Here is a 27,723-nt window from a genome sequence, read left to right as displayed (position 1 = left end):
CAATTTAAGCCTTCGAAAATATAGTTTTAAATCGTTGTTTTATAATTAATTGACTTTTATAACTTTTTTGACTGATGATGCTTGAATATCGAATATATGACAACTGCGTCTATCGAAAAGGTACTTCGATTACGATAGTTACACTCATTATCGACGTCACGTTCAATCATTGAACTTCAATATCAGCGTAACTTTTTAAACTAGCTGACAAATATTTATTACTCTTAGCAAAATATAAATAAGACAACGTGCAAAAGGTAAGTGCATTTGCCATATCTTAAAAGTTATGAAGTTAAGAACATGCACAAAATGTTTCGCAATATTTTGTAAATCGGCTGTGTGATTCAGTGTAATGAAAAACAAGATGGCGGAGCGCATATGCCGGTTTGGCATATAAAAACGCGGCATTTGCGGCACATACAGACACATGTAACTTACAAGAGCCATTTTTTTCACAGAATTAAAAAACGGTTCTCGCTAAGCATATAACGCACAGAGAAATAAGAAAAAATGGCCGATAATGACGATCTTCTCGATTACGAGGATGAGGAGCAGAACGAGACCACTGCCGTTGAGAACCAGGAGGCACCAAAGAAAGATGTTAAGGGTACTTATGTATCCATACACAGTTCCGGTTTCCGTGACTTTTTGTTAAAGCCCGAAATATTGCGTGCAATCGTTGACTGCGGTTTTGAACATCCATCCGAGGGTATGTAAAATGTACAGTTGTGCCTGTAAGATTTTTTTTAACAATTTGTATGTAAATTTAACACTTGCAGTGCAGCACGAATGCATACCGCAGGCTGTGCTCGGCATGGATATCCTGTGCCAAGCCAAGTCCGGTATGGGCAAAACGGCTGTCTTTGTGCTTGCCACGCTGCAACAGCTGGAGCCATCCGATAATAACACCTGCCACGTCCTGGTCATGTGCCATACACGTGAACTGGCATTCCAAATAAGCAAGGAGTACGAACGTTTCTCCAAGTATATGCCCACAGTAAAGGTATGTACAGTTTAACCTATCCCAATGCTTAGGGTTTGCTTTAATTGCGTTTGTTCTGGTCAGGTGGCTGTATTTTTCGGCGGTCTGGCAATTCAAAAGGACGAGGAGACTCTAAAGAACGGCACACCCCACATTGTTGTTGGCACACCTGGACGTATTTTGGCACTCATACGCAACAAGAAGCTCAACCTGAAGCATTTGAAGCACTTTGTTCTGGACGAATGTGACAAGATGTTAGAGCAGCTGGGTAGGTTTCTTATAATATATTTTCAAAACACAGAAAGTTTATGCCAATATGTATATGATTTTTCTTTGACAGATATGCGTCGGGACGTGCAGGAGATTTTCCGTAGCACACCACATGGCAAACAAGTTATGATGTTTTCCGCCACTTTGAGCAAAGAGATTCGTCCTGTTTGCAAAAAGTTTATGCAAGATGTAAATATCTTCGTCGCACTTCTACTACTACTACTACTACTATTACGACCACTAGCTATAATAATATATTGCGAAAGCACGCACGTCATACAAATCAACCTAAATACTACCAAAAAACAATTGTCACACATTCTGCCTTATACCTGAAATCAGTCAATTTTGTAACTGGTTAAAACGCGTCAATTGTAAATGTTTACGAGCACAGTCATATTAACCAAACTTTGTAAATGGTTAAACGTAGCAATTTCTTGTCTATGATTGCCAAACACCATTTTCTAAATGGTTAACCGCATAAATACAAACCGTGCTGGCGCTATGAGCGCATAACATATATAAAATCCTTGTCCATAACTATCAGAAACCATTTTCCAAATGGTTAAACGCGTGAAATGCAAACGATAACTCGCCAAGTGCGTATAAAATATACCAAAACTTTTGCCTATAAAACTCAAACCATTTTCTAAATGGTTAAACGCGAACTACAAACGTCAAACTACCAAAAATAACAAAGAATAAATTTTAAATCGCAACCAAAAATGCAACCAACAAAAAAATATATATAAATATATATATATATATATATATATAAAAAAATCAACAGGAGTCACACAAACGATACTGAAAATGAGTCTGATACTTCCCACGAAACGCCTGATGTCCACATGGAGCGCTAGCTACCCTGTCGCACAGCCTTTGAGGTGATGATAGACGCTACAGATGCGCAGCAGTGGCGGCAGCAAACAACAACATTAATATACCCGTACATACATACTAGTTGATGATGATGTTGGTTTTTAGCGTGGCCGTATGTAGAATTTGTAGGCGTACCCTAGCTTAAGTTTCCATTTGCATATGTCAAATTTAATTGTTTTTCTCTTAAAATGCAAACAAAACCCATTTCCAATATTTCAATAGCCCATGGAGGTGTACGTCGATGATGAGGCCAAACTGACACTGCACGGCCTGCAGCAGCACTATGTCAATCTTAAGGAGAACGAGAAGAACAAGAAGCTGTTCGAATTGCTCGATGTGCTCGAGTTTAATCAAGTAATATCTTCAGAATTTTGACTTCATAATCTACCTATCTATTTTATATGGTATACTCAACGATATTCTCGCTTTAGGTTGTCATCTTTGTGAAGTCTGTGCAACGTTGTGTGGCCTTGGCGCAGCTGCTGACCGAACAAAACTTTCCGGCCATTGGCATTCATCGCGGCATGAATCAGGATGAGCGTTTGAATCGTTATCAACAATTCAAAGATTTCCAGAAGCGCATCCTGGTTGCCACAAATCTCTTTGGACGCGGCATGGACATTGAGCGTGTGAATATTGTATTTAACTATGACATGCCCGAGGATTCGGATACATATCTGCATCGTGTGGCACGTGCTGGTCGTTTTGGTACCAAAGGCCTGGCCATTACCTTTGTCTCCGACGAGAACGATGCTAAGATACTTAACGAAGTACAGGATCGTTTCGACGTCAACATTAGCGAGCTGCCAGAGGAAATTGATTTGTCCACATACAGTAAGTGCTTAATTAAGTTTTAAATTGTTCGTTGTTATAAGCGTTCATGCCTTATTTTACAGTTGAGGGACGCTAGTCATAGCGCGTGGAACATCAGAACATTTAAGATCAGCATAAGACAGTAATGCAACTATATAACAAAAGATACCAATTTTTATAAAATTTACTTTATAACTAATAAAATACAATCCAAACAACGTGTTAATGTAAAATAATATAAATGCATTTGTTTGGTTGCTTCAGAAATGAATTTTAAATACATGATATGCAGAGACTGACTAATTCATAAGACATTATCTGACATACAGACTCTACTCTTACACGAAAAGGCACATTAAACATGAAACCCTTAAATCGGATTTCATTCAGATACAAGCATCCAACTTTTGGACTAATGGCTTATAGCCTGCAAGGAATTTTGGATACTTAATTTGTGTTGCCGTGAATAGCTCACACTATTATTTAAGCGGGTTGCGATATCTTTAGTTTCCTTCTATAATTGTTTACAAGATCCAAATAGTTTTTAATAAGCTGTTGACAATCGTCGTTAGAGCTCTGTAACTTTAGGCAGGCTTTCATGAGACAGTATATAACAGTTTGTATAACTGTTTTTTGTTTTGTTTTACCGTTGCTCTGATTAGAGACGAGCGATTTTTACACAACCCGATGCACTTAACAAGTACTTAAAAATCGATACCTTTTAAGCCGATGCTAATATTTAATTGATTGTTTTCAGTTGAATTATTAATTGTATACAAATATTATTATTTAATGTGAAGCAACGCGTATTGTTTTTAAGAACCTAATACTTGCTGCTAGACATTATGTAGATCTTCGTTTCAGGCTCCCTGAGTATAAATATTTTCTCCTACCTAATATTCTATTGTGAATGATCAGTAAATATATAATTTGCCAAGGAAATAAACCTTATCATATCCATCAGTTTGAATGTCCAATTTATATATTGGAATTTTGAACGTCCGTTTTAGGACATGCGCAAAACGTCTTGAATTTCCGGCGGTTTCTGTCATGTGTAGGGTTACCTAAGGGCTGGTCCTTGGAGGGGGAGGGAGAGTTGTATAAAAGCGAAAAACAGAAGAAGCAGAGACTTGGCATTAACGACAAGCCATGTGAAAAACAAATTCGCGTTAACAAAATGCTGTTAAAAAAATACGTAAAAACGCGCCGCAAGGTCAAGATACTGCTGCTGGTCACGATTGTGGCCCTGATTGTGATCACCTGCATCATTTTGCTTGGCTCGTCGGGTGCACCAAATAGTGCGACAATTGAGCGTTTGCTGGACGAACGTTTCATTGCGCGCGCCTATCAGCCGCAATCGGAGCAACTGCAGCTGCAGCAGCCGCGGGAGCAGGCGGTTGCCCTGCTGCAGTCGCATCGCGAAAACGGCGTCATTGTGCCGGAAAAGTATGACGAGCAGAAGATCAAGTCGCGCATCATGCAGAACCGCCTGCAGCAGGCGAAGCAGCAACAGCAGAAAGACGCTGAGGCGGAGCAAGCGCGCACCACGGTGGAGGCTCTGGCCACAGCTGTTCACATATTCTATACGGCTCCGGTGCCCTGGTACAAGTCCAAGAAGCCGCCACTGCCACCGCCAGAGCATCCCAATGAGGTTGCGCTGCCGCTGACCACACCAAGGCCGGTTAAGATACTGAACACGGCTTTCTATCCGGCCCTGGGCTTGTATAAGCCCACCGTTAAGCTTCTGAGCCAGCACATGGATAACATACGTAGCTGTGGCATTGGCGTGATTATTTTAAGCTTTGTCCGGCCGTCGGATCCGGCGCTATTGCATCAAATCATTGACCTGGCGCCGCAGCATAATCTGAGCGTCACCTTTGAACTCAGCGTCGCGGGCAATCGTACGCTTGCGTTTGTGCGCCAGCAGCTGCAGGATATTGCCGCGTATGTGGAGCTGCCGGGCTTTTATCGCGTGTGGAGCCAATCGCGTGCCACATTGCTGCCCGTGCTCTATGTGAGCAATGCGTATAAGCTGAGCGAGAGTTTAGGCCGGCATCTGTGCCGACCCACGGTCCAGGAACTGGCGGAGCAGCAGCAGGTGCCTGGAGAGATAGGTGAATTGCGGCGTGTGCTGGATGCCTTCTTCATTGGGCACATCAGGTGGGCTATTCTCACATCTAATCCAATCCAACCAATTCTTTAACCATTCGACAGACTCAAAAGCCATGCGGATGTTCTGCGTCGTTTGTGCTTCGATGGCTTCTACAGCAAATTGCCTAGTAATGGCGCCGTCTTTGCCAGCACCTGGAAGAACTGGTCGTATCTCAAATCATATGCCCTGTCCTACAAAATGCTGTTTGTGCCAACAGTGGGTCCAGGTTTTGCGGAGCGCAATAAGTTTCCACGTCATGGTGATATACAACGACACAGGAGCAATGGGCGCGTAAGTTGAAGCTGTCCTCGACTAGAGCACCCTTAATTACTTTCATACATTTCCCATTTCAATTTGCAGTACTATGGCGTGGCCTGGCGCACAGCCATACTGAACCATGTGGGCTTCATCAACATAGCCAGCTACAATAATTGGCCGGATGGTAGCCAAATCGAGGAGGTTGTGCCACGCGCCGGTTTTCTAGATTACAATCCGGGCTCGAGGACCAAATATCTGGATCTAACCGCCCACTGGGTGGGTAATTTTCTAAAGACGCGCCAAGAGGCTGCCGCGGCGGCAGCGGGTGCGCCCCAGAACTGTTACGAGCTGCTCAATAATACAATTTGTTGAGACGGACGCTTATGCGTGTGCAATTCGTGATCAAGGAAATCACCAAAGAACTCATATCGTCGATTCAATTTGTTGCCTTACCCATGGAGGAGGAGCAGTCAGTCGTAGCTTCCATTTGATGCACGTGCAAAATGTGCGTGTTTACTTTAAAAGCAATCAATTGCAATTGCCGGAAAAAATTACTTTCTTACTGTTAACAAGTCTTCTACTACAAAAAAAAAACAACTAAAAAATGCCTATATAGCAACTATTACAATTATCTATGTATCTGCCAAAAATTATAGAAAAAGTCTATTTAAAGTGCAAGCAATATATATTTAGGTAAACATATGTAACTAGGGCCTGATCATAAAACAGCGCCAAATTATTTTACAATTTTTAGCTTTTGATTAGTATTATTAACAAAAACAACAACAACAATATCATAACATAAAGCCATGCCATATTATATACATATATACATTTATATATAGAAAATGTAGCGATAACTAAATATTTGTTAAACATAAAAATTTATTAACACTTGTTAAACGAAGGTACTTACCAAATTTTATCTTTATTACAAGTACAATTTAAAAATAATATATATATAAATATATATTTAACTATGTAATTAGTTTGACTAAGCTTTAATAGATTAACTAGTGCGAAACTAATATATAATACAAACATTTATTATCATAATGCAAAACAAACAATTTTCATGAGCTTAATTAGGGCGCCGCGTGTAAACGAGCATTTTACAACACTTGCGTGCTCCCGCCATGAGTACACGCACACATGAGCATAGGCAACGGTAATGTTTTATGCCGTTATACGCAGTTTGATGTTATTTTCTCCAGTTTCCAATTTCCGTTTGTAAATGCCACAGAAGGTGTATAGCAAATGTTTGCATATTATCAATTGGCAAGAAATATCAGCGTGTAAATGCTTGATTGGTTAGATAAGCCCAAGGAAATATAAGTGTTTGTTTTATGTGTGCTTGTGTTAATGTGCCCAAGTGAATATAGGTGACTCCATCTTTAGAGGAGAAGGAGGACTATAAACCTTCATGGAAAATTCAAAGAATCTAGCTTTCAATCTATAAAAGGTATACGCTGATGCAATATACCAGGCTACAGGTGAGTGTTTATCATAGCTCTATATAACGCGGGTATATACATACATATCTATGAACATATACATATGTACATACATACATATATACATACATATATTCTAAAGCGTCGGCCCGAAAAGTGTTTGCACAAATCCAATATACTCCTTTTTACCTTGAAAAGAAGCAGAGTAGCATAATAATAAATGACAGCAGCTGTCAGGCGTATAGCAGAAAATATTTGAAAAAAAAAAAAATAGAATGTCCCAGGTAAGGTCGGGTAATTACTTTAACAAAGAGCAATCAAAGCGACAGCCCAAGCAACAGGCGCCCAAAGGCTGCTGCTGCAAGCGTTCGCAATGCATTAAAAATTACTGCGATTGCTATCAATCCATGGCCATCTGTTCGATTTACTGCAAATGCATTGGTAAGTCCCAATGGCAGCTTAAGCATATGGCTACACATTCCGCAATCTACATATCTACAGGCTGCCGCAACACCGAAGAGCGGCTGGCTGTGGCGACGCCGCCAAAGAAAACGGCGCTCGCCGCCAAGCGTGAACGCGCCGCTGCGCTGAGTGCCAAGGCAGCGGCTGCAGCGGCCAAGGCTGGCATCAATATTCATCTCAAGCCCGCGCCCGGATCAGCGGCATTTGCCGGTCAGCAATTTGGTGCGGCCGCACAGCCAGTAGCTCCAACGCCACAAATTCTACAGCTGCCCGATTTGGATCTGGAGAATATAATCACATTGCCGCCACCGAATGCCGCTATTGCGGTTAAGAAGCCGCAGCCAGCACAGCTCTTCGCCAGCCAGCCATCAACGCCGCCCAAGGAGGTGAATGTGTGCAAACAGCCCGTGAATGTAGCGTTGCTCGAGTGCATCCTGGTGCAGGCTGCCGAGGCCGAGGAGCTGGGCCTGAACGAAGTGCAGGTGGGCAAAGTAATATTGCACGAATTCGCACGGGGCTTGCAGGCCATTATAAAAGTCTATAATACATGAATTGCATTCAATTTATTTAACAAAATAATGCAAAAAAAAACATAATAACTTCAGCATAAATTCGCCATTCAAATATAATTTTATAACTAAATAATTAAGCTAGTTGTCATAACACAATACAAATACATATAAATGTATATAAATCATTTCAACCATGCATATATATCTATGCACCATGTAAAAATACAATCTGTACAAAAAGTAGTCTAGTTAGGTTTCTTGAGAAGCTTAGGAATAGAATATGTACATGAGGTTTTTATAAGTATCAGGTCTCTCCATGCGGTCCATGCAAAAATACATTATATACATTAGGTTTTTATAGGTGTTTGGATCTCTCTATCCCTCTACCATTCATGCGGCTGGAAGATTAGCTCCGTAGCCAGCAAATCGTAGTTTCTTTTGCGCTGTCCACCCTCTGGTGTTGTGGTTACGTGCTTGTGCCGCTGCAACGGCAGTTCATTGTCCGTATCGCTACTGCTGTCCGCCGATTCTTCGCCAGCAGCATCGTCACCCTCTTCGTTGATACGACGTCGCTTGGATTTGGGTCCCGATTTGGTTTTATATTTTTGCCAGAATTGCGCCGGCTGCGCAAAGTCCGTCAAGTTGGGAAAACGCATAGCCATGGCACGGCAAAATTTATGAAACTCCCGATGCAGTTCCTGGTTCATGTAATTGCGCAAATGCCGATGCGTTTCCTCCACATAGCGCAGACAGCGTTCCAGTTGCTTTAGCTGTTGGGAATATATATATATTCAATTTTATGGACGAGGTTTAGACTGAAGACAATTACCGGTTCCTCAGCCATTTCACGTTTACGTGCGCTGCCGCGTCCACGACCCTTGCTTGTTGCTGCACTCTCGTTTGCTGGCTGCTGCTCCGCCGAAGGTGTTGCTGGTGCTGGCGGCTCTTCCTCCGCCGTCACAGCATCATCGTCATTATCGCCCCCGTTCTGCTGACGTTTGTTCTTGGTACAAAAGCATATGCGACGCATTACAAAAAGTATGTCCATGACAACGTCCAAGGCGCCGGGTAATTTAATAAATGCCGCGTCCTTTGTTTTCTCTGTAAGATTATCAAATTTAATTTATTGAAGTTTTATTGAAGTTTTATTGAGCTGATTTAGCTTACCAGCTAGCAGCTTTAGCTGTCCAAAGTACAACAGCAGCGTAGTTTCATCTAGCGCGGCGAGTATGTGATTATATAGCAGACGTCGATTTTTTTTATGCGCTGCTCCCTTTAACGGCGACTTGAAGCCGGGCTCCATGCGAGCTGAGCCGATTAGAAACGGCTGGTCGTTCAAATCAAAAGGAATCTCCTTGAGACAATGATGAAACAAGGACTTGTCGTACAATTTTTTGTAACGCATAAAAAAGGCATCCGCTTCTCGCGCAACCTCGGCGCTGTCATCTACCAGGCCCGCCAGCAGAGAGACTAAAATAGCGCCCTTCAATTTAATATTGCCTGCCAGGATGACATCCTTGACACACCGATAGGTGCGCACACGTGTTGTGGCATATTTCGAGAACAGCTTGACCAGAATACATTTCATATTGCTTTCCAGTATTGTGGGATATTTCTTGCCCAAATCATTGAGACCAATCAGTGTGCTATTTATCAATTGTGGCCTATCATTGCGGCTTAGTATCTGTCCATACATTTTGGAAACTCTGTGTGCCAGATTATTGTCTCGCAAAGAGAGCCGACCCGCAATTACAACCATCCAGTTCATAATGCGCTCGTTTTCCGTATCGAAACTTGCCTCATTCAGGCCAATGCATAATTTCACATAGCCAAGCACAAAGTTAACAATTCTCTCATCCGCACGCTGCGGCAACATGACAATCAGCTCCGAGTATGTGGCCAGAAGTGAAGCTAAACGTATGTGATCCGCTTCAAAGTTCTCCATGCACAGCTTTGTGGCATTTGTGACATCCTCGAGCAGCTGCTGTTGCCAATTTTCGACACTGACGCTGTCCGCAGGCGCCTGACTATGTGACAGTTGATCTATGTGATGCAATAGGAGTATCGCAGGCGAGATAAGGGCCAGCCAAATGCTGCCCGTGCTCAGAGCCGAGAGCAAACGTATAAAGAGCTGATTGAGTGATGCCTTGGAAAAGTTGGACAGACAGTAGCAGATCAATTGAAGTGCTAGCACCTGATTGGACTTCATATTGTACGATGACAGGCAATCGAATGTTGGAATAATTGAGTCTAAATTATTTGTGATGCGACTGGATATTAAGAGTAGCAGTGTCCACGCCTCCGTTGCCATTGGTGTGTTCAAGTGCGATATTATGGTATTCACTAGCCTGGGACTGTAAACAAAGTGGCATGAGTGGATTTTATTTATGTTTCATTCAAGTTGGAGCTACTCACGTCACAACATTCTCGTTCTGCAGCAAAAGGGTGAGCCTTTGCTGCAAATAATCCCGCGGCTGCGAAGCCAACAATGTGGTCAGTATGTGCCAGGGCAACAGATGCTTGGGTTCATTGGAAAACTCCAGAGGTTTGATGTTCATTAACACATTGCGATTGAAGCTCTGCAAATGAGATGTTATTTAAGATATGTTAAGATTAGTTAAGAATTTACAACTACGAAATACCATGTACCCAGGTTAGATATAGACAAAACCCAGAGCTGTGGCTGTCATTCTTCTTCATTCAGCCGAAATTTTGCAAAATGCATTTTCAAATACCTTCGGTGTTTATGGTCCGATAGTTTTAAAATTTTCAGAGCTTAAGGAAGACAATCTAATATCTGTATATACCAAGTATAATGTCTTAATAATGCGTATTTGTTTCCAATTGTATGACTTTGTGATATGAAGGACTACACAGCATATTTTGGGTCTCTGGTACTTGAAATCTTCGATTAAAAAACAGATTTATAGACTAGATTTTAATAAACTTAATATGCGTATTGTTTAAAAGTAACACCATAAATTTAAAATCTCCAGCCCAGATGAACATAGCTAGATCGCTTCCGATGTAACTCCTGATCAAGAACATAGCTAAAAACAAATAATAAAGGTCCATGCTCTCATTACTCACATGCAATGCCAATTTCTGGAGTACAGTATCCTCATCGTTGAGCATGCATGACCATATGCGGCAATAGACATCTATGAGTATGGTGCAATTATTATAGCTTTGCAGGAGCGAGTCGATCGTGTCCAGCGCTGTTTTGCGCACCGATGAAAGGGCATCAGTGGCTAGCACCGACATTTCGCGCTCGAAATGTGTGTTGTAGATAATACGCTGATTGATTTGCACCAGACGCTCCAGCAGGGCTAGGCCCGAGCAGCGGGCCAGTCCATTGTTGGCGGCAATAAAACGTTCATAGATCACTTTTGGCATTTTCTTAACCTCCGGTTCCAGTTCCTCAAAGCCCTCGAAGCTGTAGGCGTACTGCAGGTCACCCGGCTTTTCCAGAGACAGCTCAATTTGTCGTGCATTTGGTTTTTGAGGCGTCTTCACATCATCGTATTGCACAAAGCTGATGAGCTCGTGGAGGATGCGGGTGGTGATCGGCGAGCCCTGCTTAATAGACACACTTAGCACCTGGCTGGCCTTACGGCGCACGCTAGAGGTCTTGTCATCAAGGCAACGGATTGTCTCCGTTATAAGCGAAACTTCTCGTGGCTCGGTAGACACATCGTAGCGAAAGATTTGCCACTCCACCTGCGTCTGATGCTGCAAAATACGTTCCACAAGCTCGAGCGTACGTAACTGCAGGCCCACAGCATCTTCTGCTCTGATGGTTTCCAGTAACATCTCCGTACAGGATTTGTTACATTTGGCATAGAGAGCTGCATCATATTTGGCCGCATAGCCAATGGCAATTTTCTCATCTCCGATTTTCCACTATAAGAAAATAACAAAATTATTGACTATGTTTTTGATATAATGCTGCATATTCATTTGACTCACCTCCCTAATGGGATTAGTAATTACGCACTCAACGTATAACGCTAATACGCCCGATATTATACCTGGATACTTGTCCAAAAGCTTGATAAACCAATCTGAAATATGTTCGCCACTTTTTGGGCCCGAACTTTTTGAATTTTCCGGATATATATGCATGGAAAATGTTTGACTCATTATATGCATCAATGTCTCGTGTACATCCCCATTTTGTTCGTTGGTAATCTCATCAAGCAACTCGAAGCATTTTAAATGCAATTGGTGTGCACCTGTAAATATACAAATAAATAATTTAAAATTTTAACCGATAAAATTTGGCTAATAACAATCGATAACACAACACGTTATCGCACATTATAACCAGTGCATGCTAGAGATGAGCTAATATGCATGTAGACTTTTTGTAGACTTTTTAGCTTCTTAGCTGCGTTTCATTTTCTGTCACCTTTTAAGTTTTGTTTTAAATATTCAATGAAAATTATGTAGAGCAAAATTTAAACTTGAATTTTCTTAGTAAATGCAATTATTGGGACATCGTATTTAACTGCGTTTGCCATCGTTTTCAGTAAATGTTAACCAAAAATAAGGCTTTGGCATACACATAATTACAATATATATGACATTGATGCCTTTTAAGCCAGGAGCTTCAGAATTGTATTTGTGCGTTTCCTAAAGATTAGTTAATATAGCCTGTTACAATCATTAATTTATATCCTATAATGGTTTTAGTTAAGTATTTTGTCATAGCAGATACATTTTTTAAGTAATATTAAAACGCGGCAACCAAGCATAAATTCATGCGATTAAAAAGAAAGTACGGGCTTCTTTCCTCCAGAACTAGCTATTTCTGCTACTGCAGCACTGCCAGATACAAATATCGATTGTCATAAAACGAAATCGATATGCCAGTCACAGTGATTCGATCACATATGCACCGTACATTGTCCATCTCTAGCAGTGCCCTTACGAACGACAATAACGAATTCGACTTGTGAAATATAAATATAATTTTGCAGCACGATGTTGGTTTTGTTGCACAAAAATGCCGGCGCTGCAGTGGGCAACCAGGTGCGCAACATTGCCAAACGTTTGTTGACGACAACAGCAGCAGGCTCAACAACAACAACAACGACAAAAACTGCGCCGGCAACGGAACACTATGATATCATAATTGGCGGAGGTGGCTTAGTGGGCACAACATTGGCGGCTGCCCTGGCCAAAAATACGACACTGGCGGACAAGAAGGTGTTGCTGTTGGAGGGTGCGCCACCATTCAAGGGCTTCAATTCAAGCGGACCCTATCAAAATCGCGTATCGGCCATTAATCGGAACTCCGTGGAGCTCTTCAAATCGATTGATGCTTGGGCACACATCGAGGCGGCACGCTACAAGCCTGTCAAGCAGATGCAGGTGTGGGAATCGAACAGTAATGCGCTTATACAATTCCAACATGATAATTTTGCCAGCGATGTGGCCTGCATCATTGAGAATGATCTTATACTGGACGCGGTCTATGCACGCGTCCGCGATTCGGCGGATAATGTAAAGGTGCTGAATAAGGCTCGCATTGAATGTGTAAGCCTGCCCGGTGCGACCGGAGCGCCGCATTCACATGTCCAGCTGCAGGATGGACGCAGTTTTACATGCGAGCTGCTAATTGGAGCCGATGGCGCAAATTCTGTGGTCCGCAAACAAATGGGCGTGGATGTATTCTCATTTAACTATGAACGAATGGGCTTGGTGGCCACATTGGACCTGAACATGGAGGAGGACTCAGATAATTCGGTGGCCTGGCAGCGTTTTTTGCCCACCGGCCCCGTTGCCCTGTTGCCGCTGACCTCCAAGCAAAGCTCGCTGGTCTGGAGCACCACAGTGCCGCATGCCAAACAATTGCTGGCCATGGAATCAGCCCAGTTTGTGGATGCCCTAAATGAGGCATTTTGCAGAGAATACCCACGCATTGATGTGGCGGATAAGGCGCTGCAAGCACTCAATTCCTTCTTTGGCAACAGTGGATCCCAGCATCAGCGTCAGTATCCGCCGCGTGTGTGCGGCGTGCAGGATGGCTCCCGCGCCACCTTCCCGCTGGGCTTTCTGCATGCTTCGTCGTATGTGTGCAATGGCGCTGCTCTTGTGGGCGATGCCGCACATCGTGTGCATCCTTTGGCTGGCCAAGGTGTCAATTTGGGCTTCAGTGATGTGCGCATTCTGGTGGAGACTTTGGCCACCGGCGCCTATGCTGGATTCAAGCTGGGCGACACCCAGCATCTGATCAAATATGAACGCAAATGCCTGGCCAAGAATGTGCCCATTATGGTGGGCGTGCACGGCCTGCATACGCTCTACTCCACAGAATTTAGTCCGGTGGTGCTGCTGCGCAGTCTCGGCCTGCAGCTGACCCAAAATTTGCCGCCCATCAAGAACATTTTCATGAAGAGCGCCATGGGTTAAACGGACGGGTGTGGGCCATGTTTTATCTTTAAGTGTTTACAGTTTTATAGTCGCTGACCAATAAATTAAAGGCTTTCTAAAAGGCTTTCATATTGAATGGGTAATATAATATTTAATAAAATGTTTAAAAAATAAAAAGAAAATTGGACTCGTTTGACTGCACTAATGCAGAGGATATTATAAGCCTCCCCATTCCCATAAAGTATGTATATATATATATATATATTTATATATATATATATATATTGTTGATCAGCTTTTATGGACAATGGTATATAGCCAGTCAATGTTGCAGCTATGCATACCCTCCGCGAGGGTATTTAATTATCGGCTATTCGAAATTTTGTTTTTCGATACGTATGTGTTTTTCCCAATCTTGCAAAATGCTTGTTAAAATGTTTGCACAAAACGGTTTATTATGAATTGTATGTCTATAAAATTATGATATATTTAGGTTTAGTAATTGGTGGTAGCTGAGATATAGAGTACGTACAATATTTTTTCCCGCGGGTCTAAATCCACTTGACGCAAAAAACTTATTATTTCTTATATAATAAATCAGCTTTTCGTAAACAAAACATATATAATTTCAAACCAAAGAATTGTTCAACCATTCCACACGAAACATCATTTTGCGTTGTTTATAAAATTTTTGCAACTGATTTTTTTCTAAATGGAACATTTTGCGTCAAGTGAATGTAGGCTTTAACGTTACAAGGCACAGTTGGTACAGACTATGTTTAAAACTAAGTAAGATTAATTCTAGGCATTTGGCATTGTGGAAATTCTATTTTAAAAATGCTTTTAGAGCTCCTGGTGGCTTTTGCTCACGGTCACCTGTGGCAAATTGTTGCCATGGCTGCTCTCACCAAGCTTCAGATCCTGTTCGAGCAGATTGTTAATGTCCTCTTTGGGAAAGACTTGCTGGCGATTGCTTTTTAGCTGCGCCTCGCCGGATGTCGATGTCTGTTTAACTATTTCGACGACTTGCTGAGAGTCCTCCGTATCGGATATGTAGCCCTCCTCGCCCGTGTAGTGTATGGGATAGAGTAACATGGGCGCGGCGCTAAATGCAATCAGATTGCGCGGCTCGAAGGCCGCGCTCAGATTTTGCTGCGGATGTCGGCCAAACATGACGGGCAAGAACTCATCGACCGGTATGAGTTTCTCTAGGGGTTTAACCGCCAGCAGCTTTTCAGCTCCGCGCAGTGTTATAACATAACCCAGCGTCCAGTAGGAGTAGCCTACATGAACGAGACTATCGCTGCCCTCGACCCAGGGCTCGCTTTCATCCTTTAAACGCTTGCGACCAAAGTAGATGAGGTCATAGTCAAATTTGCTGGCCTGTTGCAGCACGCGCTGTGCACTCCCCGTAAAATACGGCTCAAAGCGTATGTCATCCTCCAGGATAAGCACCTGGCGCAGCTGCCGCTGCACAATCTGCTGCCAAATGCGATAGTGACTGAGAAAACAACCAATTTCGCCCATGGTCATGGGACGATGGTGATATGGATCCTCATAGCCGGGCAGAAAACTAATACCCATTTCCTGCACGAGTTGTGCATTGAGCTGTTTGCCATCGACGGCTGCAAAGTGCTCCACTTGCAGACCCAGTTCAATGAACAGTTGCTCCATTTTCCGACGCCTTTCCGGCCGTCGTTCCAGATTGATCATGAATATGTTATCCAAGTTAAGTTTGGTTTGCTCTGGCAGCTGTATATAGTGTTGCAGGTACGGCTGCACGGGCGGCACAGCACCCAAATCGTACACCATGTTGACCCTTAAATTGTTCAGCTGCTGCAAATCCTGCTGCAATGTGTCCGTCGTTTCCAGGGGCTGCATCATATAGCCAAAGGGCAACTTATTGCATATGTGCAGCGGCACGCCGGAATGGTTGGCGGACATGGCAAACACAATGATGTCGTCCACGGGTCCATTGTATAGCGCCACTTGCTGTGTGGATCTTTGCTGCATCTGCACCAGCCGCTGCCGGTCAAAGGTTAGATAACGTGCGCCCGCATAGTTCATATGCACCAGCACAGCTGTGTGCACCATGGGCACAGCAAAGACACCGACTTTATCACTATGATAGATCTCTTTATACTCGTCGGTGCGCTGATAGTAATACTCTTCGGTCATGCCGCACCAGAAATTCGAGTAAAGACTCTCCGACTGCAACATTGGCGCCACAATGGGCAGCTCCAAGGCCGTGAGCACCTTTAGGGTCTGCGGTGCTGTCAGCAGCACATCGGCATCCAAGAAGAATATGAAATCAGCCCAAATATCGCGCGCATATTGCAGCGCTTCCTCTTTCAGGGCAATCACATGTTTGAAACGCGACACCGGCCAGTCGTAAGCAGAGCTTTCGTTCTGATAACGCGTCGTTTCGTCGTTGAAGGCATAGTTGATGCTATGATAAAGATCGCCGGAATGTTCTAGCCATTGTTGCAGCAATTGTATGCTATTATCGCTGCTGTGATCACAGCGTAGCCTGTATACATAGACATAATGTACTCCAAATCCTAACCGCACTTCTTGCTGTACACTTACCAAAAGGCTATGCGCTGTTTGGGATAATCCAGCTGCTCCACATAGCTCAGGAACATGGGCAATATGTGCGCCTTGTTGCGCACGAGCAGCGTTATGAGCACCGTTGGCTGCTCGTACTCTAAATCCAATGTCCAACCGGCGCCCAGGGCGCATATTAGGAGCACTACGAATTCTAGACGCATCTCCACGTCATGCCAAATACATTCAATTTAGTTCAAATAGGTCAAACGAACGGATGCTGAGGCTGCTGGACAACTGTGGAGCGTCTCTCAGTCTTTAATCTATTTATAAACTCGCTCTTTCAGCGTTCATTGAACGCCCGTCATATGTTTTAATCAGTTACTGAAAAACGATAACATATCGTTTTGAAAGTTTAACAGCTGTTTCAGTTGCAGTTATCGTCTTCAAGTGTTCAACACCACTTCATTTGCTGTCGCTCTCAAACTGTGAAAGGTACTGGAACTATCGATAGACAATCGATTTATGATTTCACTTAACACTTATCGATGCAGGATGTATATTATATTTCATCGCGAAACACGAAACGGTTTAAGACTTCTCTGCTTCAATACCGAATATATATATGATAATATATATATGTATGTACTAAAGCAACCGTAGTTGATTCTATGCCAGTTAAGTTTAAGAGACCATAAGGTCACTTAACTTCTTCAAATATTCTCACATATATGTGGCATCAAGTTCTTAAAAATTTTAGATTTAATAATATTGTTCTTTAAAAAGTAAACAACAATTTATTTCATCACATCTTTACAGAAGTAGCGAATTCTATGCCTTGGCTGTATGGGGTTTGGCATAGCTGGGAAAGTTTAATTGCAAACCCTCCTTAGCCTCGAAAAACGTGTAGGATAGTGTAATGGTGTCACAATACTCGAGCGCCGGATCTTGTGTGATTTCAGGATCAATGTAGAAGAAGACGGGCATATCCACCTCCTCGTGAGGATTAAGCATTTGCTCCTCGAAGCAAAAGCATTGGATTTTATTGAAATAAGCGCCCGCCTCAAACGGAATCACATTGTAGGTGCTAATCCCAACGACCGGCTTGTCCGTGGGATTTTTGGCCGTGTAGAAAGCGAGCGCTGTCTCACCCGGCGCCACTTTAATTTCATATTGTTGGGGCTTAAAGTTCCAACGCATGGAGGAGCCAATGTCCGCATTGAAGCGTATCTTTAGCACACGATCCTTCACTTTGACCATGTGCTCCACCTTCTCGGCATCGTGACCTTGTGAGGTGGTGCCGCCATAGCTGTACGCCTGGCAAAAGATGCTGTATAGTGGCACAGCCGCATAGCTGAGACCCACTATAAGCACACCGCCAGCGGTTATGTAGTATAGTGTCGACTTTGCGCGTAATTTACGCGCTGCATCTGAATCGCCGCGGTTGCCGCCTAGTGTTGATTGTGCGCGACATTTTCGCAGCGGTAGTTGTGAATTGTTTGCGGCGCGCCATTGTGTGTGCCTCAGCAGTTGCTGGCAATGCACGCGCACAGAGCCAAATGTGCGTAGCATTTATAACAATTATGTATAATTTGAAATTACAATTTAATACGCGTTTTCATTCAAGAATCAACCGTTTGTATAATCTTTGCCTCACAATAACAGCTGTTAGCCAGCCGCCAGTGTGTGCACACAATCGCCGGCTGACTTGAATCAGTGTGCACACATGACGTAAAAAAAACAAGTGATGAGCAGATTTGTCAGTCACTATGAAGCCCTGTTTATTCACAATATTCACACTTTTTCCGCAAGTTTATCGTATTGTAAAGAGTGTTAACTAAACACAACTCCAAATATTATTAAGCACATTTTACAACGAACTTAAATATTGCGCCGCTGCACAACATAAAAGGAACTTATACAAATGACGCGACTAATATATTAAATGTACAGTTATAACAATAATACTCACATGCATTGTTGTAGCCGTGTCTAAAATTCATGTAGAGTATTTCAAAGAGGCAGCGCATTATGTTGTCACGTGGTTTTAGGTGATCCTTAAAGTGCACATACCGAAATACCAGTTTCAGATCATCGCAAATAGTTAGAAACAATATCCATATATTGTTAGCCCGCGCACTGGAGTTCGCATATTGTTCAAGCAGTCGGAATACCCGCAGACAGTGCTCTATGACACCTTCGTCGAAAACACCATAACTTTTGGCGCCAGGTATGGTCAGTGTTAGAAAATACGTGCTAACTGCATTGAGCGCCAGCTGAACGTTTACATGTTCATTTAAAGCCGTGGGAGCATATTGCAGTATGTCTTGGGGCAATGTCGCCAGACTGGTGAGTGCATAAATGTATGTCAAATAATCCTTTGGCGTAACATCCTCGATGTTTGCCCAATTATCATGGGTAACGTCAAAGTTGTTTTCGGTCTCAGTGTCGGTGGAACGCAACAATCTGATGCACTGGGATAGATCCCGTAGCGTTTGCAATTGAGTATCCTGCACTCCCAGATTCTGCCGGCACATGGGCAGTGACCAGAATGTACTGGCCCGACGTTGTATCACCTCATCACTGTCATCATCGCATAGCCAGCCTTCTACATGGGTCCAATCAACATTTTGTGCACACTGCGACTTAAGTTCACAGAATATGCGGTTCAATTCTGACATTTTTGCATTATTTTTTAATTTTCCTTAATCGCGTCGCTTTAATTTTACACAGCACTAACAAACTTGTTTACAATTGCAAAACTGACTGAGCATATTTATCGAGCCCTATGCGATATTCCGCGGCTATCGGTACCTATCGATAATAACAGCATCGGACAGCTGTTTATAATTGAAGCTGGGTATGCAGGTCGTGATACAAAATAGTCTAACTGGTCTTTAGAAGTATAGTATGAGTCTACTTATTGAATTTGTGAAAACATTATTTTAATAACGTCCAAATTGTTAGCGAAGTAAAGTATGCAAGCACCTTCAATTGGTAGCTTGTCTATTTTCACACCCACTGTGAACAGCATACCTGGCCTTATCATCTGGATAAATATCACAGAAAACTGCACACAATTCTGAGTTGAAAACTCGCGTAAACATGGACGCTCTTAAGGAGGCGTCTCTTGACAATGACGAAGTGCGCGAAATCTTAAAGAACACCACAGATCTGCGCCAATATTCACGGCAAATAGAGAAAGAATTTAAGGATGTGGAGAACAGGTCAATTGAGGACTACATTGCCGAATCGCAGAACATTGCCAGTCTGCACAATCAAATCAACGACTGTGACGATGTACTAGAACGCATGGAGAACATGTTAATGAGCTTTCAGAGCGTCCTCAACAATATCAGCACCGAAATAACGCAGCTACAGCGAAAATCGGTGTCCATGTCGCTGCAATTGACCAACAGGCAATCGGTGAAGGCCCAGCTGTCGCAGTTCATCGAGGACATGGCCGTCTCGGAAGAGATGATCAACATCATCATGGACACGGCGGTGACAGAGCGCGAATTTAGCACACAACTGAACGTGCTAAACCACAAGCTGTCGCTGGTTAAGGAGCTAAGTTTCAAGGAATCCAAATCGACGAGCGATGTCAGCGATGTGTTGCACAAGCTGCGCCTCAAAGCCATGTCCAAGATACGCAGCTATCTGCTCGAACAGATCTACAAATTCCGCAAGCCCATGACCAACTACCAGATACCACAGAACGCCATGCTGAAGCACAAGTTCTTCTTCGAATTCATACTGTCCAACGAGCGACATGTGGCCCAGGAGATATGCAGCGAATACATCGATACTATGAGCAAAATATACTATAGTTATTTTAAAGTAAGCTTTCAGATTGTAAATAGATCAGCATAATAATTCTGTCTTGTTTGCAGAGCTACTCGACACGCCTGACAAGTCTCAAGTTTGAGGAATCCTGCAGCAAGGACGATCTAATGGGCATAGAGGATAATGCATCCAAAGGTTTGTTTGCCAAGACCACCAGCCTTAAGCATAAGAGCACCATCTTTACCATTGGCAAACGTGGAGATATACTTAATCAACAGCTGGAAGCGCCCATTATAGTGCCCCATGCGCAGCTCAAGAATCGCGTAAGCTCTGCCTATACCCTAAAGATTCTTGTCTAAATTTGCATTGCTTTGTACAGTACACGGTGGAGGCACTTTTCCGCTCCGAGCAATATGCTTTAGTTGACAACGCCTGTCGGGAGTATTTGTTTGTCACTGAATTTTTTATGGTGCGTGGCACCCAAGCACAGGACTTGTTTAACCAAATCATGGGCAAAACATTGACTTTGATGATTGTATGTGTACATAAATTTAAAGCATATTCATGCATATAATTTAATCATTTCTGTTCCGCTAGAAAAATCTGGAAATATCTATACACGATTGCTATGATACGATAGCCATGTTCCTTTGCATACACCTCATCTTTCGCTATCAGCTCATGTGCCACAAGCGATGCGTGCCTGCGCTGGATAAGTAAGTACAACATGACCGGATAACAGCTTATTGGAAAGGAAACAGATGACTCCATGCCGAGTCCTACATTTTTATTTGGGTAGCATTAATGAAGGTCGCTGGTTCACTTTACAATTCAAACTGCCTTTCTGCTTGATTTGTTAAAGCAGATTTTATATATCCCTTTATTTCCTTTACAGGTACTGGGACTCGTTGCAATCAGTCATTTGGCCGCGTTTGGAGCACGTTTTTCGTCTAAACATTCAGAGCATACACGACTGTGATCCGACGAAGTTCAACAAGGAAATGGGTCCACATTACGTAAGTGGAGCAGCCCATAAATAAATTGTTTTTCAGTTTTTAATAGCTCTACCCTAAAGATAACGCGTCGCTATGCTGAATTTAGTGCCGCAATTGTGGGCATCTCAGAGCAGTTTCCCAATGAGCTGGTCAGCCGCCTGCTGTTGGAGCTGCAAAACGAAGTGGAATGCTTTATATTGCGCATGGCGGCCATTTTCGCTACTCGAAAGGATCAGCTCATTTATTTGATCAACAACTACGATCTTGTGCTGGGCGTGCTCATGGAGCACACACGCGACAATTCTAAAGAGGCAGAGGCATTCCGTGAGCAGCTGAATGCGCGCAGCGCTGAGTATGTGGATGAGATCTTGGCGCCGCACTTCGGGGGCATTATACAATTTGTCAAGGAGTGCGAGCAATACTTTGAAAAGGATCAATCGGATGAGCTTCGCAAACAGGAGCGACGCAGTCTGGCGCTGGTGGCCAGCTTCTCTGCTAACTGGAAGAAATCTCTGGAGGAACTTAATCGCGAGGTGCTTTTATCGTTCCCATCGCTGTTGACCGGATCACAGCTGCTGCAACTGGCTTTGGCCAGTCTGGTGCAATATTATCATCGTTTCCACAAGCTATTGACGCCGAATGCGCGCGCCCAGCTGACCAATATACATGTGGTCATGGTCGAGATCAAGAAGTACAAGAGCAACTACTGAAGTGGACGTTTAAAAGAACTTTAATGAACATTCCGAAATAAAAATATGAAACTAATATAAATGTTGAGGAGGCTGCCGACAATTGAGAGTATGCATATTATTCCTCATCCTCGAACATCATCTCGACCAAATCCTTGTTGGAGCAGCGCTCGCCATCCAAACGCTGTGGCGACTTCCAGCGCAGCAGCGTGGGCAGGAAAATCAGATGAGTGTTTGGATCTTTGCGGAACGGGCAGTTCAAGTCTTTCCAGCTTAAATTGAAAAACATAATCTTAATCAGTAATTCGCTCGCATTCTTTGAAGTTTACCCACATAAAGATAAAAAGAGCAATCAAAAGCCACTTAACCGATCGGCTTTGCTAATTCTTTTTATCATGAATACTGGGCGTGACCACAGTATATACACTCATGCTTATATATATATATATATATGTATACTGAAAAGGTGCTGTATAATGTTGTTGAGGGCTATCGTCACACACGCTCTCTTAACATTACAACACCAACTAAATGTACATATATATTATTAGTTTTCTATAACAATAGCGTTTATTTTACCCTTGTGAGGCGTATTAGAATTTCGTCACGAAATATGCACTACAACGGGGGTGTGTGTGAGCCCCTGAACTAAGCGCCCAGCTAACTTGAGCTTGAAATACATATGTAACTACCTTAAGATCTATTATTGGATAACTAGGTCTTGCATGAAAAACTTGTTTAAAAAACTGAACAATTGTTAACACACTGTTCCTGGGGGACTGTACAGTCCTCGGCACGCCCAAGATAACATTATTATTACTTGTATTTTATATAGTTTTACAACTTACTAGGAGCGCTCGCCGACATCGACATGCACAAAGTGGGAGTTCTCGGCGGCCTTCTTCAAAGCATCGTGTATCACCGGCTCCGCTGTGGGCGACAGAACGGAAAACGTATAAAAATAAGCACTTGAGAGTTGGGTAATTGTAATTGGGGGCATTTGGTGGTTAACCACTAGAGACGAACGTATTACCCTTGACACAGTATGGACACCAGCTCTCGCCATTTTCATCCTTGCCGCCGCTGAATAAAACATGCACCGGGTTGTTGCCGTCACCGGTTTCCAGTTCCTCCATTTTCTTGGAGAACTCATCGTAGCCCTTGACGTTATGTGTTACGACCATAATTTTGCTTGTTTGTAATTTATTAACACCGCCTGCGAATGTCCGCTTGACGATATGACCGACTAGACTTGGTAGCGACGTGATTGCGCACTTTTTATTAACTGGTGTAGAAAGGTTACGCACTTGTTTTTATATCGTTTTAATTTTGTTGTTTTCACAAATGTAAGCCGTCTACGATTGCTTATCGATAGCAGGTTTCAAGTGATTGCCATAGTTATCGATGGGCGCAAATAAAATGAAATGTTCGTGACGTCACTACTGGCCAATGGTTCTGCTTTTAAAGAAGAATGTAATTTATCCTCGTGTTATGCAAAATAATGTCAAGTTAACTACATGCTATCATATTTATGTTCCTTCAATGTAAGTGGATAGCGAAAATTCCCGAAGTTCAAATGCCACCTCTAAGCATATATCGATAGCTGTCACGACTTTCAGATTTCATTATATAAAATATCGTTAAATAACTCATCACCAGTGTCATCAAAACAGATGTTTAACTTATATATTTTTATTTGCACAGAATAATTTCCGACATTATTTGATTATTGTTTTATTAATAAACATGGCACAGTCAATACTACTGCGTAGTTTTGTGCTGCACAGAACAAGGCTGTTTTTGTCCACAGCCGCACGTCTCAGATGTCTCGCACCGCTGCATTTGAGCAGTCGTTTAGCACAGGAAGCGCGAAGCGGTCTGTAATTCCATTAAAAAAAAAACTGCAATTGGCTAATAAGTCGTCTTTAGGTGGCTCTAGTGGTGGCGGCGCACTGCAGGAATCAACTGGCGGCGGCAGCAATGTCTCCACAGACGTGCGTCCCATTGGCGAAAAAATCAAGGAGAACACAAAGACAGCCAGCTATACGGCCATTATCTTGGCCGGACTAGGTGTGACAGGCATCATGTTTTATGCTATTTTCCGTGAGCTATTCTCCAAGGAGAGCTCGTGCAATATTTATTCAAAGGCCCTGGAACGTGTGGTCGAGGATCCGCGTGTACAGGACGCCATAGGTGCGCCCATTAAGGGCTTTGGTGAGACGTCGCGTCGTGGTCGCCGCCAGCATGTGGCCCACAGCAGCTTCGAGCGCAATGGTGTGCCCCACATGCGCATGCAGTTCTACGTGCAGGGACTGCGCAATAAGGCCACCGTACAGCTGGAATCGAGAAGGGTGCGTCATGTGCTTTTATCTATATCTATATATGTTTGTGTAATTGTTTACTTTCCTTTTGTGCCTAGAACTCGACAGGCAAACTTGAATTTCGTTACTTGTTTGTGCAATTGGATCACTACCCACGCACCACCATCGTTTTGGAAGATAATCGCGCCTACGATCCCACGCCAGAGCGTTCCTCATCGGCATTCGGCAATTTGGCGCTTATGTCGAATAGTCGCGACAAATAGGAAATCCCCCACAAGACATCATCCGCGCACCGCTTAAATTCTTTGTATAATTGTTGTTTAATTTACACATTGACTGAAATTGTAATATGTGCTGTCTCATTCGCCTATCGAGAAGTCGTCCATTTCGAGTATGGCGCCCGATTCGTGTCAGTAGAGCTTCTTCCATGGTATTATCTCCCAGGAGCGTATGATGTGTCGGCCGAACAAAAAATCCTTCAACTTGTTCATCAGATAAAACGAAATGCCAAAGAATGAGGCGAAATACAACCAGAACTGACCCAGACGCTCCCAAATGCTCAAATGATAGCGTGCCGGCAATTGCAGCACATCCAACTCCAGTTCGATGCTCAGGCCGGGCTCCAAGCGCGGCGCACTGGGCCTGTAATAAGTTTCCTGCACGGACAGCTGAAAGTAGGCTGGATTTGCCTTAACCTGAGCCAGCAGCGATTCCATCTTATACTGCGACATGTCCGCCTGGCTGTTGTTCGTGTCCAGCTGCACCTGGCGGAAGTGTGTTTGGATGTTGCGACCCGGAAACGGACAGGTGAACTCCACATATTGCTTCAGCTTCAGTTCGCCCTTCAGCTGGATGCGTCCGTTTTGCAGACGTGCCGCCTGTGGCAGCTGCAGCTGATGCGCCAGCACAGCGGGCGGATTGAGGACGCACTTGTGCCGCAGCTGCGCCTCGAAGAACAGCAACAAATCAAAGTTCATCAGGCGTGCGGGCAGCTGCTGCAGCTCCAGCTGGAAATGTAGCCGATCCGTGACCGTATCGTAATCCAAATCCTGTGTCCAATATTTTGTCGCCTCGCAGCGGCTCGAATAGTTCTGCAGGCGCGCATTCAAGTTGCCAAAACTGCTGCAGCCCAAAAAGGACTCTTCTAGCGTTGCATTTTCCAGCTTCGACTCCATGTTTGCCACGAATATGTATTGATATTTGAACTGCACGACGGGCTGTTCATATAACATACGTGACTCGGATATGCCGGAGTAGGGGCTCAAGAGTGATACCAATAAAACGGGCAGCATCACGGACAAGGCTATGAAAACGAGCACCAGCAGCGATGCCAGCGAGCATAGCGAGTTCTTGTACACAATCGACGTATTTGTCGTATGCAGAGGTATGAATTTCATATTTTTTTATTTGATTTTCTCAATTGACTTACGGCTTGTCGTAAGGAAGTTTGCACTTGTCAAGTTCTGTTTTGATTAATTCAAACGGTTGCCGGGCAACCTGGCAGGCGAGTGGCGACATCTGTTGCTTATTTGTGTCCACTACCTCAAAGCAGTCAGCTTGTGTCAGCGCCATGAAGCTTTCGTTAAGTGAGCACTAGTTTCGTTAAGTGTGGAGCGAGTGGTGACATCTGTTGCTTAGTTGTGTTCAATATTTCAAAGCTGTCAGCTTGTGTCAGGGCTAGGTAACTTTCGTTAAGTGTGGAGCGAGTAGCGACATCTGTTGCTCAATGGTGCTCATGATAACAGAGCTGTCAGCTTTTGTCAGGGCCGGGGTACTTTCGTTAAGTGAGCATTAGTTTGTAAAATGTGGCTCAGTTGTGTTCACTATTTCAGAGCTGCCAGCTTGTGTTAGTGGTGATCATAATATCAGAGCTGTCCGCTTGTGTTAGTGGAGCAGCTTTCGTTAGGTGTGCATTAGTTTCGTTAAGTGAGGAGCATCAGAATCTTTTAAAAAAAAAATACGTTATTTGCTGCCGCGCACTTTTCAAATTGTTTAAACAATTTTTGTAAAAAAGCCATGCCAAAATGTTTCCCGCTTTATGTGTGGTTGCAATCTGACTCCCTGGCTGCCACTTGCCGCCAACTTGCTGCATGCTGGCAATTTGATCGCTGCGCTTTCAACACTCTTTAAAGTAAGCGCATTAAATTTAAAGCTGCAACTTCCGATTTTTATGCGTTTCGCATTAAAACGGTTTAAAAAAAAAATCGGTATATGCAGCTCTAAACCAGTTGCCGCTCTTAATTATGCGCAAATGTTGGTCAAGTTATGCGTTCGAAATTTTTGATTATTTTTTTTCGCATTTTGCCGAGTTCACTTTTCACTTTTTGATGTGGGCTAGGGCCGCAACTGGGGCGTCTCGTTTGGGTATCCTATAATTATGTGCAATCAATACTTTTTTTCTGTATCGGCTTATGCTTAACTTGTTTACGGCCGGAACGGATGTGCCTCACCGAGGATCAATTGCCAACGACCCGGGTCAGCTAAATTATTGGCCAGCAGTGCGTTCGCCAGTTTGCTAATAAAGCGATTGCCAGCGTTTTATTTAATGCGATTCTTGAGGCGGATGCGTGTACTCTGCGCGCTTTCAGCTGCTATTGATTTCAAACGGGGACCGAAATCTTGTTCCATATGGTGGCAACTCTGTAAGACAAGTGCGGGAGTGCATAAACAGATTACCTCTATATATAACTTTTTGTCCTGACTGACTGATTCGTGATCAACATACAAGCCGTAAGAGCTAGGAATCTGAATTGCTCACCTTTATTTACCCTATGTGGTGAAGGTGCTCGTTAAGACGGGGTTTCAGGATTTTTAACCCGCATGTCTCAAATTCTATTAAATGATGTTTCACACCTCTCGAAAAATGGTGGAAATGGTGGTCAAAGATTTGGTGGATGATGTTTCGCGTTCAAACCCATCTCTATATGTAGAATTATTTGAGACGAGTTTCACAGGTTTCGTACATTCCAAGCTTTACCGGTAGAAATGTGGTTCAAAGATTTGTAGGGCGATGTTTTAAGTTTGCATATGTATACTTTTTTGTACATACCTGTATGCATGTTTTTTTGTACATATGCAGTATGCATATTTGCATGCATGCGTACATGTATGAATACATGTCCGGATACTTACATACACGTACACACACAAACACGTACATACATACATGCATGCATACATACATACATGCATGCATACATTATTATTTTTTGCTCTAAGAAC

The 27,723-nt window shown here is 43.3% G+C and overlaps 11 protein-coding genes across 12 annotated transcripts; 6 read left to right on the top strand and 5 right to left on the bottom strand.

Annotated features, from left to right (window-relative positions):
- Nucleotides 1-106: 106 nt before the first annotated feature.
- Hel25E (ATP-dependent RNA helicase 25E) lies at nucleotides 107-3,218 on the top strand. The gene is made up of 8 exons (XM_002052875.4): nucleotides 107-257; nucleotides 459-709; nucleotides 780-1,003; nucleotides 1,067-1,250; nucleotides 1,323-1,441; nucleotides 2,357-2,488; nucleotides 2,566-2,968; nucleotides 3,031-3,218. The coding sequence occupies exons 2-8, from the start codon at nucleotides 511-513 to the stop codon at nucleotides 3,042-3,044; spliced, it is 1,275 nt and encodes a 424-aa protein (XP_002052911.1). The 5' UTR covers nucleotides 107-257; nucleotides 459-510; the 3' UTR covers nucleotides 3,045-3,218.
- A 631-nt stretch (nucleotides 3,219-3,849) lies between these two features.
- On the top strand, nucleotides 3,850-5,970 carry LOC6628035 (glycoprotein endo-alpha-1,2-mannosidase). The gene is made up of 3 exons (XM_002052876.4): nucleotides 3,850-5,107; nucleotides 5,162-5,390; nucleotides 5,460-5,970. Exons 1-3 carry the CDS (start codon nucleotides 4,125-4,127, stop codon nucleotides 5,727-5,729), a joined length of 1,482 nt encoding a protein of 493 aa, XP_002052912.1. The 5' UTR covers nucleotides 3,850-4,124; the 3' UTR covers nucleotides 5,730-5,970.
- A 1,039-nt stretch (nucleotides 5,971-7,009) lies between these two features.
- tomb (tombola) lies at nucleotides 7,010-7,922 on the top strand. Of its 2 annotated transcripts, XM_070209051.1 has the most exons (3): nucleotides 7,023-7,095; nucleotides 7,153-7,252; nucleotides 7,313-7,922. In XM_070209051.1, the coding sequence occupies exons 1-3, from the start codon at nucleotides 7,087-7,089 to the stop codon at nucleotides 7,822-7,824; spliced, it is 621 nt and encodes a 206-aa protein (XP_070065152.1). In that variant the 5' UTR covers nucleotides 7,023-7,086; the 3' UTR covers nucleotides 7,825-7,922. The 2 variants fall into 2 exon arrangements, with proteins under 2 accessions (XP_002052913.1, XP_070065152.1); XM_002052877.4 differs by having other exon boundaries at nucleotides 7,010-7,252.
- Cap-D3 (Chromosome associated protein D3) lies at nucleotides 7,822-19,487 on the bottom strand. The gene is made up of 7 exons (XM_002052878.4): nucleotides 18,683-19,487; nucleotides 11,755-12,020; nucleotides 10,876-11,688; nucleotides 10,201-10,364; nucleotides 8,953-10,139; nucleotides 8,615-8,886; nucleotides 7,822-8,555 (listed from the first exon to the last, which is right to left on the bottom strand). The coding sequence occupies exons 1-7, from the start codon at nucleotides 19,389-19,391 to the stop codon at nucleotides 8,169-8,171; spliced, it is 3,798 nt and encodes a 1,265-aa protein (XP_002052914.1). The 5' UTR covers nucleotides 19,392-19,487; the 3' UTR covers nucleotides 7,822-8,168.
- On the top strand, nucleotides 12,222-14,345 carry Coq6 (ubiquinone biosynthesis protein COQ6, mitochondrial). Its single transcript, XM_002052879.4, has 2 exons — nucleotides 12,222-12,316; nucleotides 12,768-14,345. Exon 2 carries the CDS (start codon nucleotides 12,772-12,774, stop codon nucleotides 14,200-14,202), a length of 1,431 nt encoding a protein of 476 aa, XP_002052915.1. The 5' UTR covers nucleotides 12,222-12,316; nucleotides 12,768-12,771; the 3' UTR covers nucleotides 14,203-14,345.
- LOC26530847 (glycosyltransferase 25 family member) lies at nucleotides 13,220-17,104 on the bottom strand. Its single transcript, XM_015173380.3, has 2 exons — nucleotides 16,753-17,104; nucleotides 13,220-16,693 (listed from the first exon to the last, which is right to left on the bottom strand). Exons 1-2 carry the CDS (start codon nucleotides 16,932-16,934, stop codon nucleotides 15,007-15,009), a joined length of 1,869 nt encoding a protein of 622 aa, XP_015028866.2. The 5' UTR covers nucleotides 16,935-17,104; the 3' UTR covers nucleotides 13,220-15,006.
- Nucleotides 17,455-18,410, bottom strand: Cox11 (Cytochrome c oxidase copper chaperone COX11). The gene has a single exon (XM_015173505.3). It carries the CDS (start codon nucleotides 18,280-18,282, stop codon nucleotides 17,542-17,544), a length of 741 nt encoding a protein of 246 aa, XP_015028991.1. The 5' UTR covers nucleotides 18,283-18,410; the 3' UTR covers nucleotides 17,455-17,541.
- A 1-nt stretch (nucleotide 19,488) lies between the features above and the next one.
- Vps52 (vacuolar protein sorting 52) lies at nucleotides 19,489-22,403 on the top strand. The gene is made up of 6 exons (XM_032438494.2): nucleotides 19,489-20,550; nucleotides 20,604-20,819; nucleotides 20,876-21,031; nucleotides 21,094-21,212; nucleotides 21,392-21,512; nucleotides 21,572-22,403. Exons 1-6 carry the CDS (start codon nucleotides 19,816-19,818, stop codon nucleotides 22,199-22,201), a joined length of 1,977 nt encoding a protein of 658 aa, XP_032294385.1. The 5' UTR covers nucleotides 19,489-19,815; the 3' UTR covers nucleotides 22,202-22,403.
- cl (thioredoxin domain-containing protein 17 clot) lies at nucleotides 22,206-23,532 on the bottom strand. Its single transcript, XM_002052881.4, has 3 exons — nucleotides 23,214-23,532; nucleotides 23,029-23,110; nucleotides 22,206-22,452 (listed from the first exon to the last, which is right to left on the bottom strand). Exons 1-3 carry the CDS (start codon nucleotides 23,362-23,364, stop codon nucleotides 22,299-22,301), a joined length of 387 nt encoding a protein of 128 aa, XP_002052917.1. The 5' UTR covers nucleotides 23,365-23,532; the 3' UTR covers nucleotides 22,206-22,298.
- A 303-nt stretch (nucleotides 23,533-23,835) lies between these two features.
- LOC6628184 (mitochondrial import inner membrane translocase subunit Tim21) lies at nucleotides 23,836-24,849 on the top strand. Its single transcript, XM_032438496.2, has 3 exons — nucleotides 23,836-24,056; nucleotides 24,110-24,531; nucleotides 24,600-24,849. The coding sequence occupies exons 1-3, from the start codon at nucleotides 23,927-23,929 to the stop codon at nucleotides 24,762-24,764; spliced, it is 717 nt and encodes a 238-aa protein (XP_032294387.1). The 5' UTR covers nucleotides 23,836-23,926; the 3' UTR covers nucleotides 24,765-24,849.
- Nucleotides 24,850-24,911: 62 nt separating this feature from the next.
- LOC6628185 (transmembrane protein 231) lies at nucleotides 24,912-26,309 on the bottom strand. The gene has a single exon (XM_002052883.4). It carries the CDS (start codon nucleotides 25,896-25,898, stop codon nucleotides 24,912-24,914), a length of 987 nt encoding a protein of 328 aa, XP_002052919.3. The 5' UTR covers nucleotides 25,899-26,309.
- Nucleotides 26,310-27,723: the final 1,414 nt, after the last annotated feature.

Source organism: Drosophila virilis, chromosome 4 (assembly GCF_030788295.1).
Source record: "Drosophila virilis strain 15010-1051.87 chromosome 4, Dvir_AGI_RSII-ME, whole genome shotgun sequence".
NCBI classification, from domain to species: Eukaryota; Metazoa; Arthropoda; class Insecta; order Diptera; family Drosophilidae; genus Drosophila; species Drosophila virilis.
The sequence above is the reverse complement of the archived record's forward strand: the minus strand, read 5'-3'. Positions and strand labels throughout refer to the sequence as shown.

Excerpts from the sequence above, each read along its gene's own strand:
- Vps52 (XM_032438494.2), top strand. The coding sequence starts at position 19,816 with ATGGACGCTCTTAAGGAGGCGTCTCTTGACAATGACGAAGTGCGCGAA. Across the intron at positions 20,551-20,603 it reads TATACTATAGTTATTTTAAA|AGCTACTCGACACGCCTGAC; the intron begins GTAAGCTTTCAG and ends TCTTGTTTGCAG. Across the intron at positions 21,213-21,391 it reads TGCGTGCCTGCGCTGGATAA|GTACTGGGACTCGTTGCAAT; the intron begins GTAAGTACAACA and ends TTTCCTTTACAG.
- LOC6628185 (XM_002052883.4), bottom strand. The coding sequence starts at position 25,898 with ATGAAATTCATACCTCTGCATACGACAAATACGTCGATTGTGTACAAG.
- LOC6628184 (XM_032438496.2), top strand. The coding sequence starts at position 23,927 with ATGGCACAGTCAATACTACTGCGTAGTTTTGTGCTGCACAGAACAAGG. Across the intron at positions 24,057-24,109 it reads AGCACAGGAAGCGCGAAGCG|GTGGCTCTAGTGGTGGCGGC; the intron begins GTCTGTAATTCC and ends AGTCGTCTTTAG. Across the intron at positions 24,532-24,599 it reads TACAGCTGGAATCGAGAAGG|AACTCGACAGGCAAACTTGA; the intron begins GTGCGTCATGTG and ends TTTTGTGCCTAG.
- LOC26530847 (XM_015173380.3), bottom strand. The coding sequence starts at position 16,934 with ATGCGTCTAGAATTCGTAGTGCTCCTAATATGCGCCCTGGGCGCCGGT. Across the intron at positions 16,694-16,752 it reads AAACAGCGCATAGCCTTTTG|GCTACGCTGTGATCACAGCA; the intron begins GTAAGTGTACAG and ends CTATGTATACAG.
- Coq6 (XM_002052879.4), top strand. The coding sequence starts at position 12,772 with ATGTTGGTTTTGTTGCACAAAAATGCCGGCGCTGCAGTGGGCAACCAG.
- Cap-D3 (XM_002052878.4), bottom strand. The coding sequence starts at position 19,391 with ATGTCAGAATTGAACCGCATATTCTGTGAACTTAAGTCGCAGTGTGCA. Across the intron at positions 10,365-10,875 it reads TCCAGAAATTGGCATTGCAT|AGCTTCAATCGCAATGTGTT; the intron begins GTGAGTAATGAG and ends TCTCATTTGCAG. Across the intron at positions 10,140-10,200 it reads CAGAACGAGAATGTTGTGAC|TCCCAGGCTAGTGAATACCA; the intron begins GTGAGTAGCTCC and ends CTTTGTTTACAG.
- tomb (XM_002052877.4), top strand. The coding sequence starts at position 7,087 with ATGTCCCAGGTAAGGTCGGGTAATTACTTTAACAAAGAGCAATCAAAG. Across the intron at positions 7,253-7,312 it reads GATTTACTGCAAATGCATTG|GCTGCCGCAACACCGAAGAG; the intron begins GTAAGTCCCAAT and ends ACATATCTACAG.
- Cox11 (XM_015173505.3), bottom strand. The coding sequence starts at position 18,282 with ATGCTACGCACATTTGGCTCTGTGCGCGTGCATTGCCAGCAACTGCTG.
- LOC6628035 (XM_002052876.4), top strand. The coding sequence starts at position 4,125 with ATGCTGTTAAAAAAATACGTAAAAACGCGCCGCAAGGTCAAGATACTG. Across the intron at positions 5,108-5,161 it reads TTCTTCATTGGGCACATCAG|ACTCAAAAGCCATGCGGATG; the intron begins GTGGGCTATTCT and ends ACCATTCGACAG. Across the intron at positions 5,391-5,459 it reads GACACAGGAGCAATGGGCGC|TACTATGGCGTGGCCTGGCG; the intron begins GTAAGTTGAAGC and ends TTCAATTTGCAG.
- Hel25E (XM_002052875.4), top strand. The coding sequence starts at position 511 with ATGGCCGATAATGACGATCTTCTCGATTACGAGGATGAGGAGCAGAAC. Across the intron at positions 710-779 it reads TTTTGAACATCCATCCGAGG|TGCAGCACGAATGCATACCG; the intron begins GTATGTAAAATG and ends TAACACTTGCAG. Across the intron at positions 1,004-1,066 it reads AGTATATGCCCACAGTAAAG|GTGGCTGTATTTTTCGGCGG; the intron begins GTATGTACAGTT and ends TGTTCTGGTCAG.
- cl (XM_002052881.4), bottom strand. The coding sequence starts at position 23,364 with ATGGTCGTAACACATAACGTCAAGGGCTACGATGAGTTCTCCAAGAAA. Across the intron at positions 23,111-23,213 it reads GTGTCCATACTGTGTCAAGG|CGGAGCCGGTGATACACGAT; the intron begins GTAATACGTTCG and ends TGTCGCCCACAG. Across the intron at positions 22,453-23,028 it reads GATGTCGGCGAGCGCTCCTA|CTGGAAAGACTTGAACTGCC; the intron begins GTAAGTTGTAAA and ends TTTCAATTTAAG.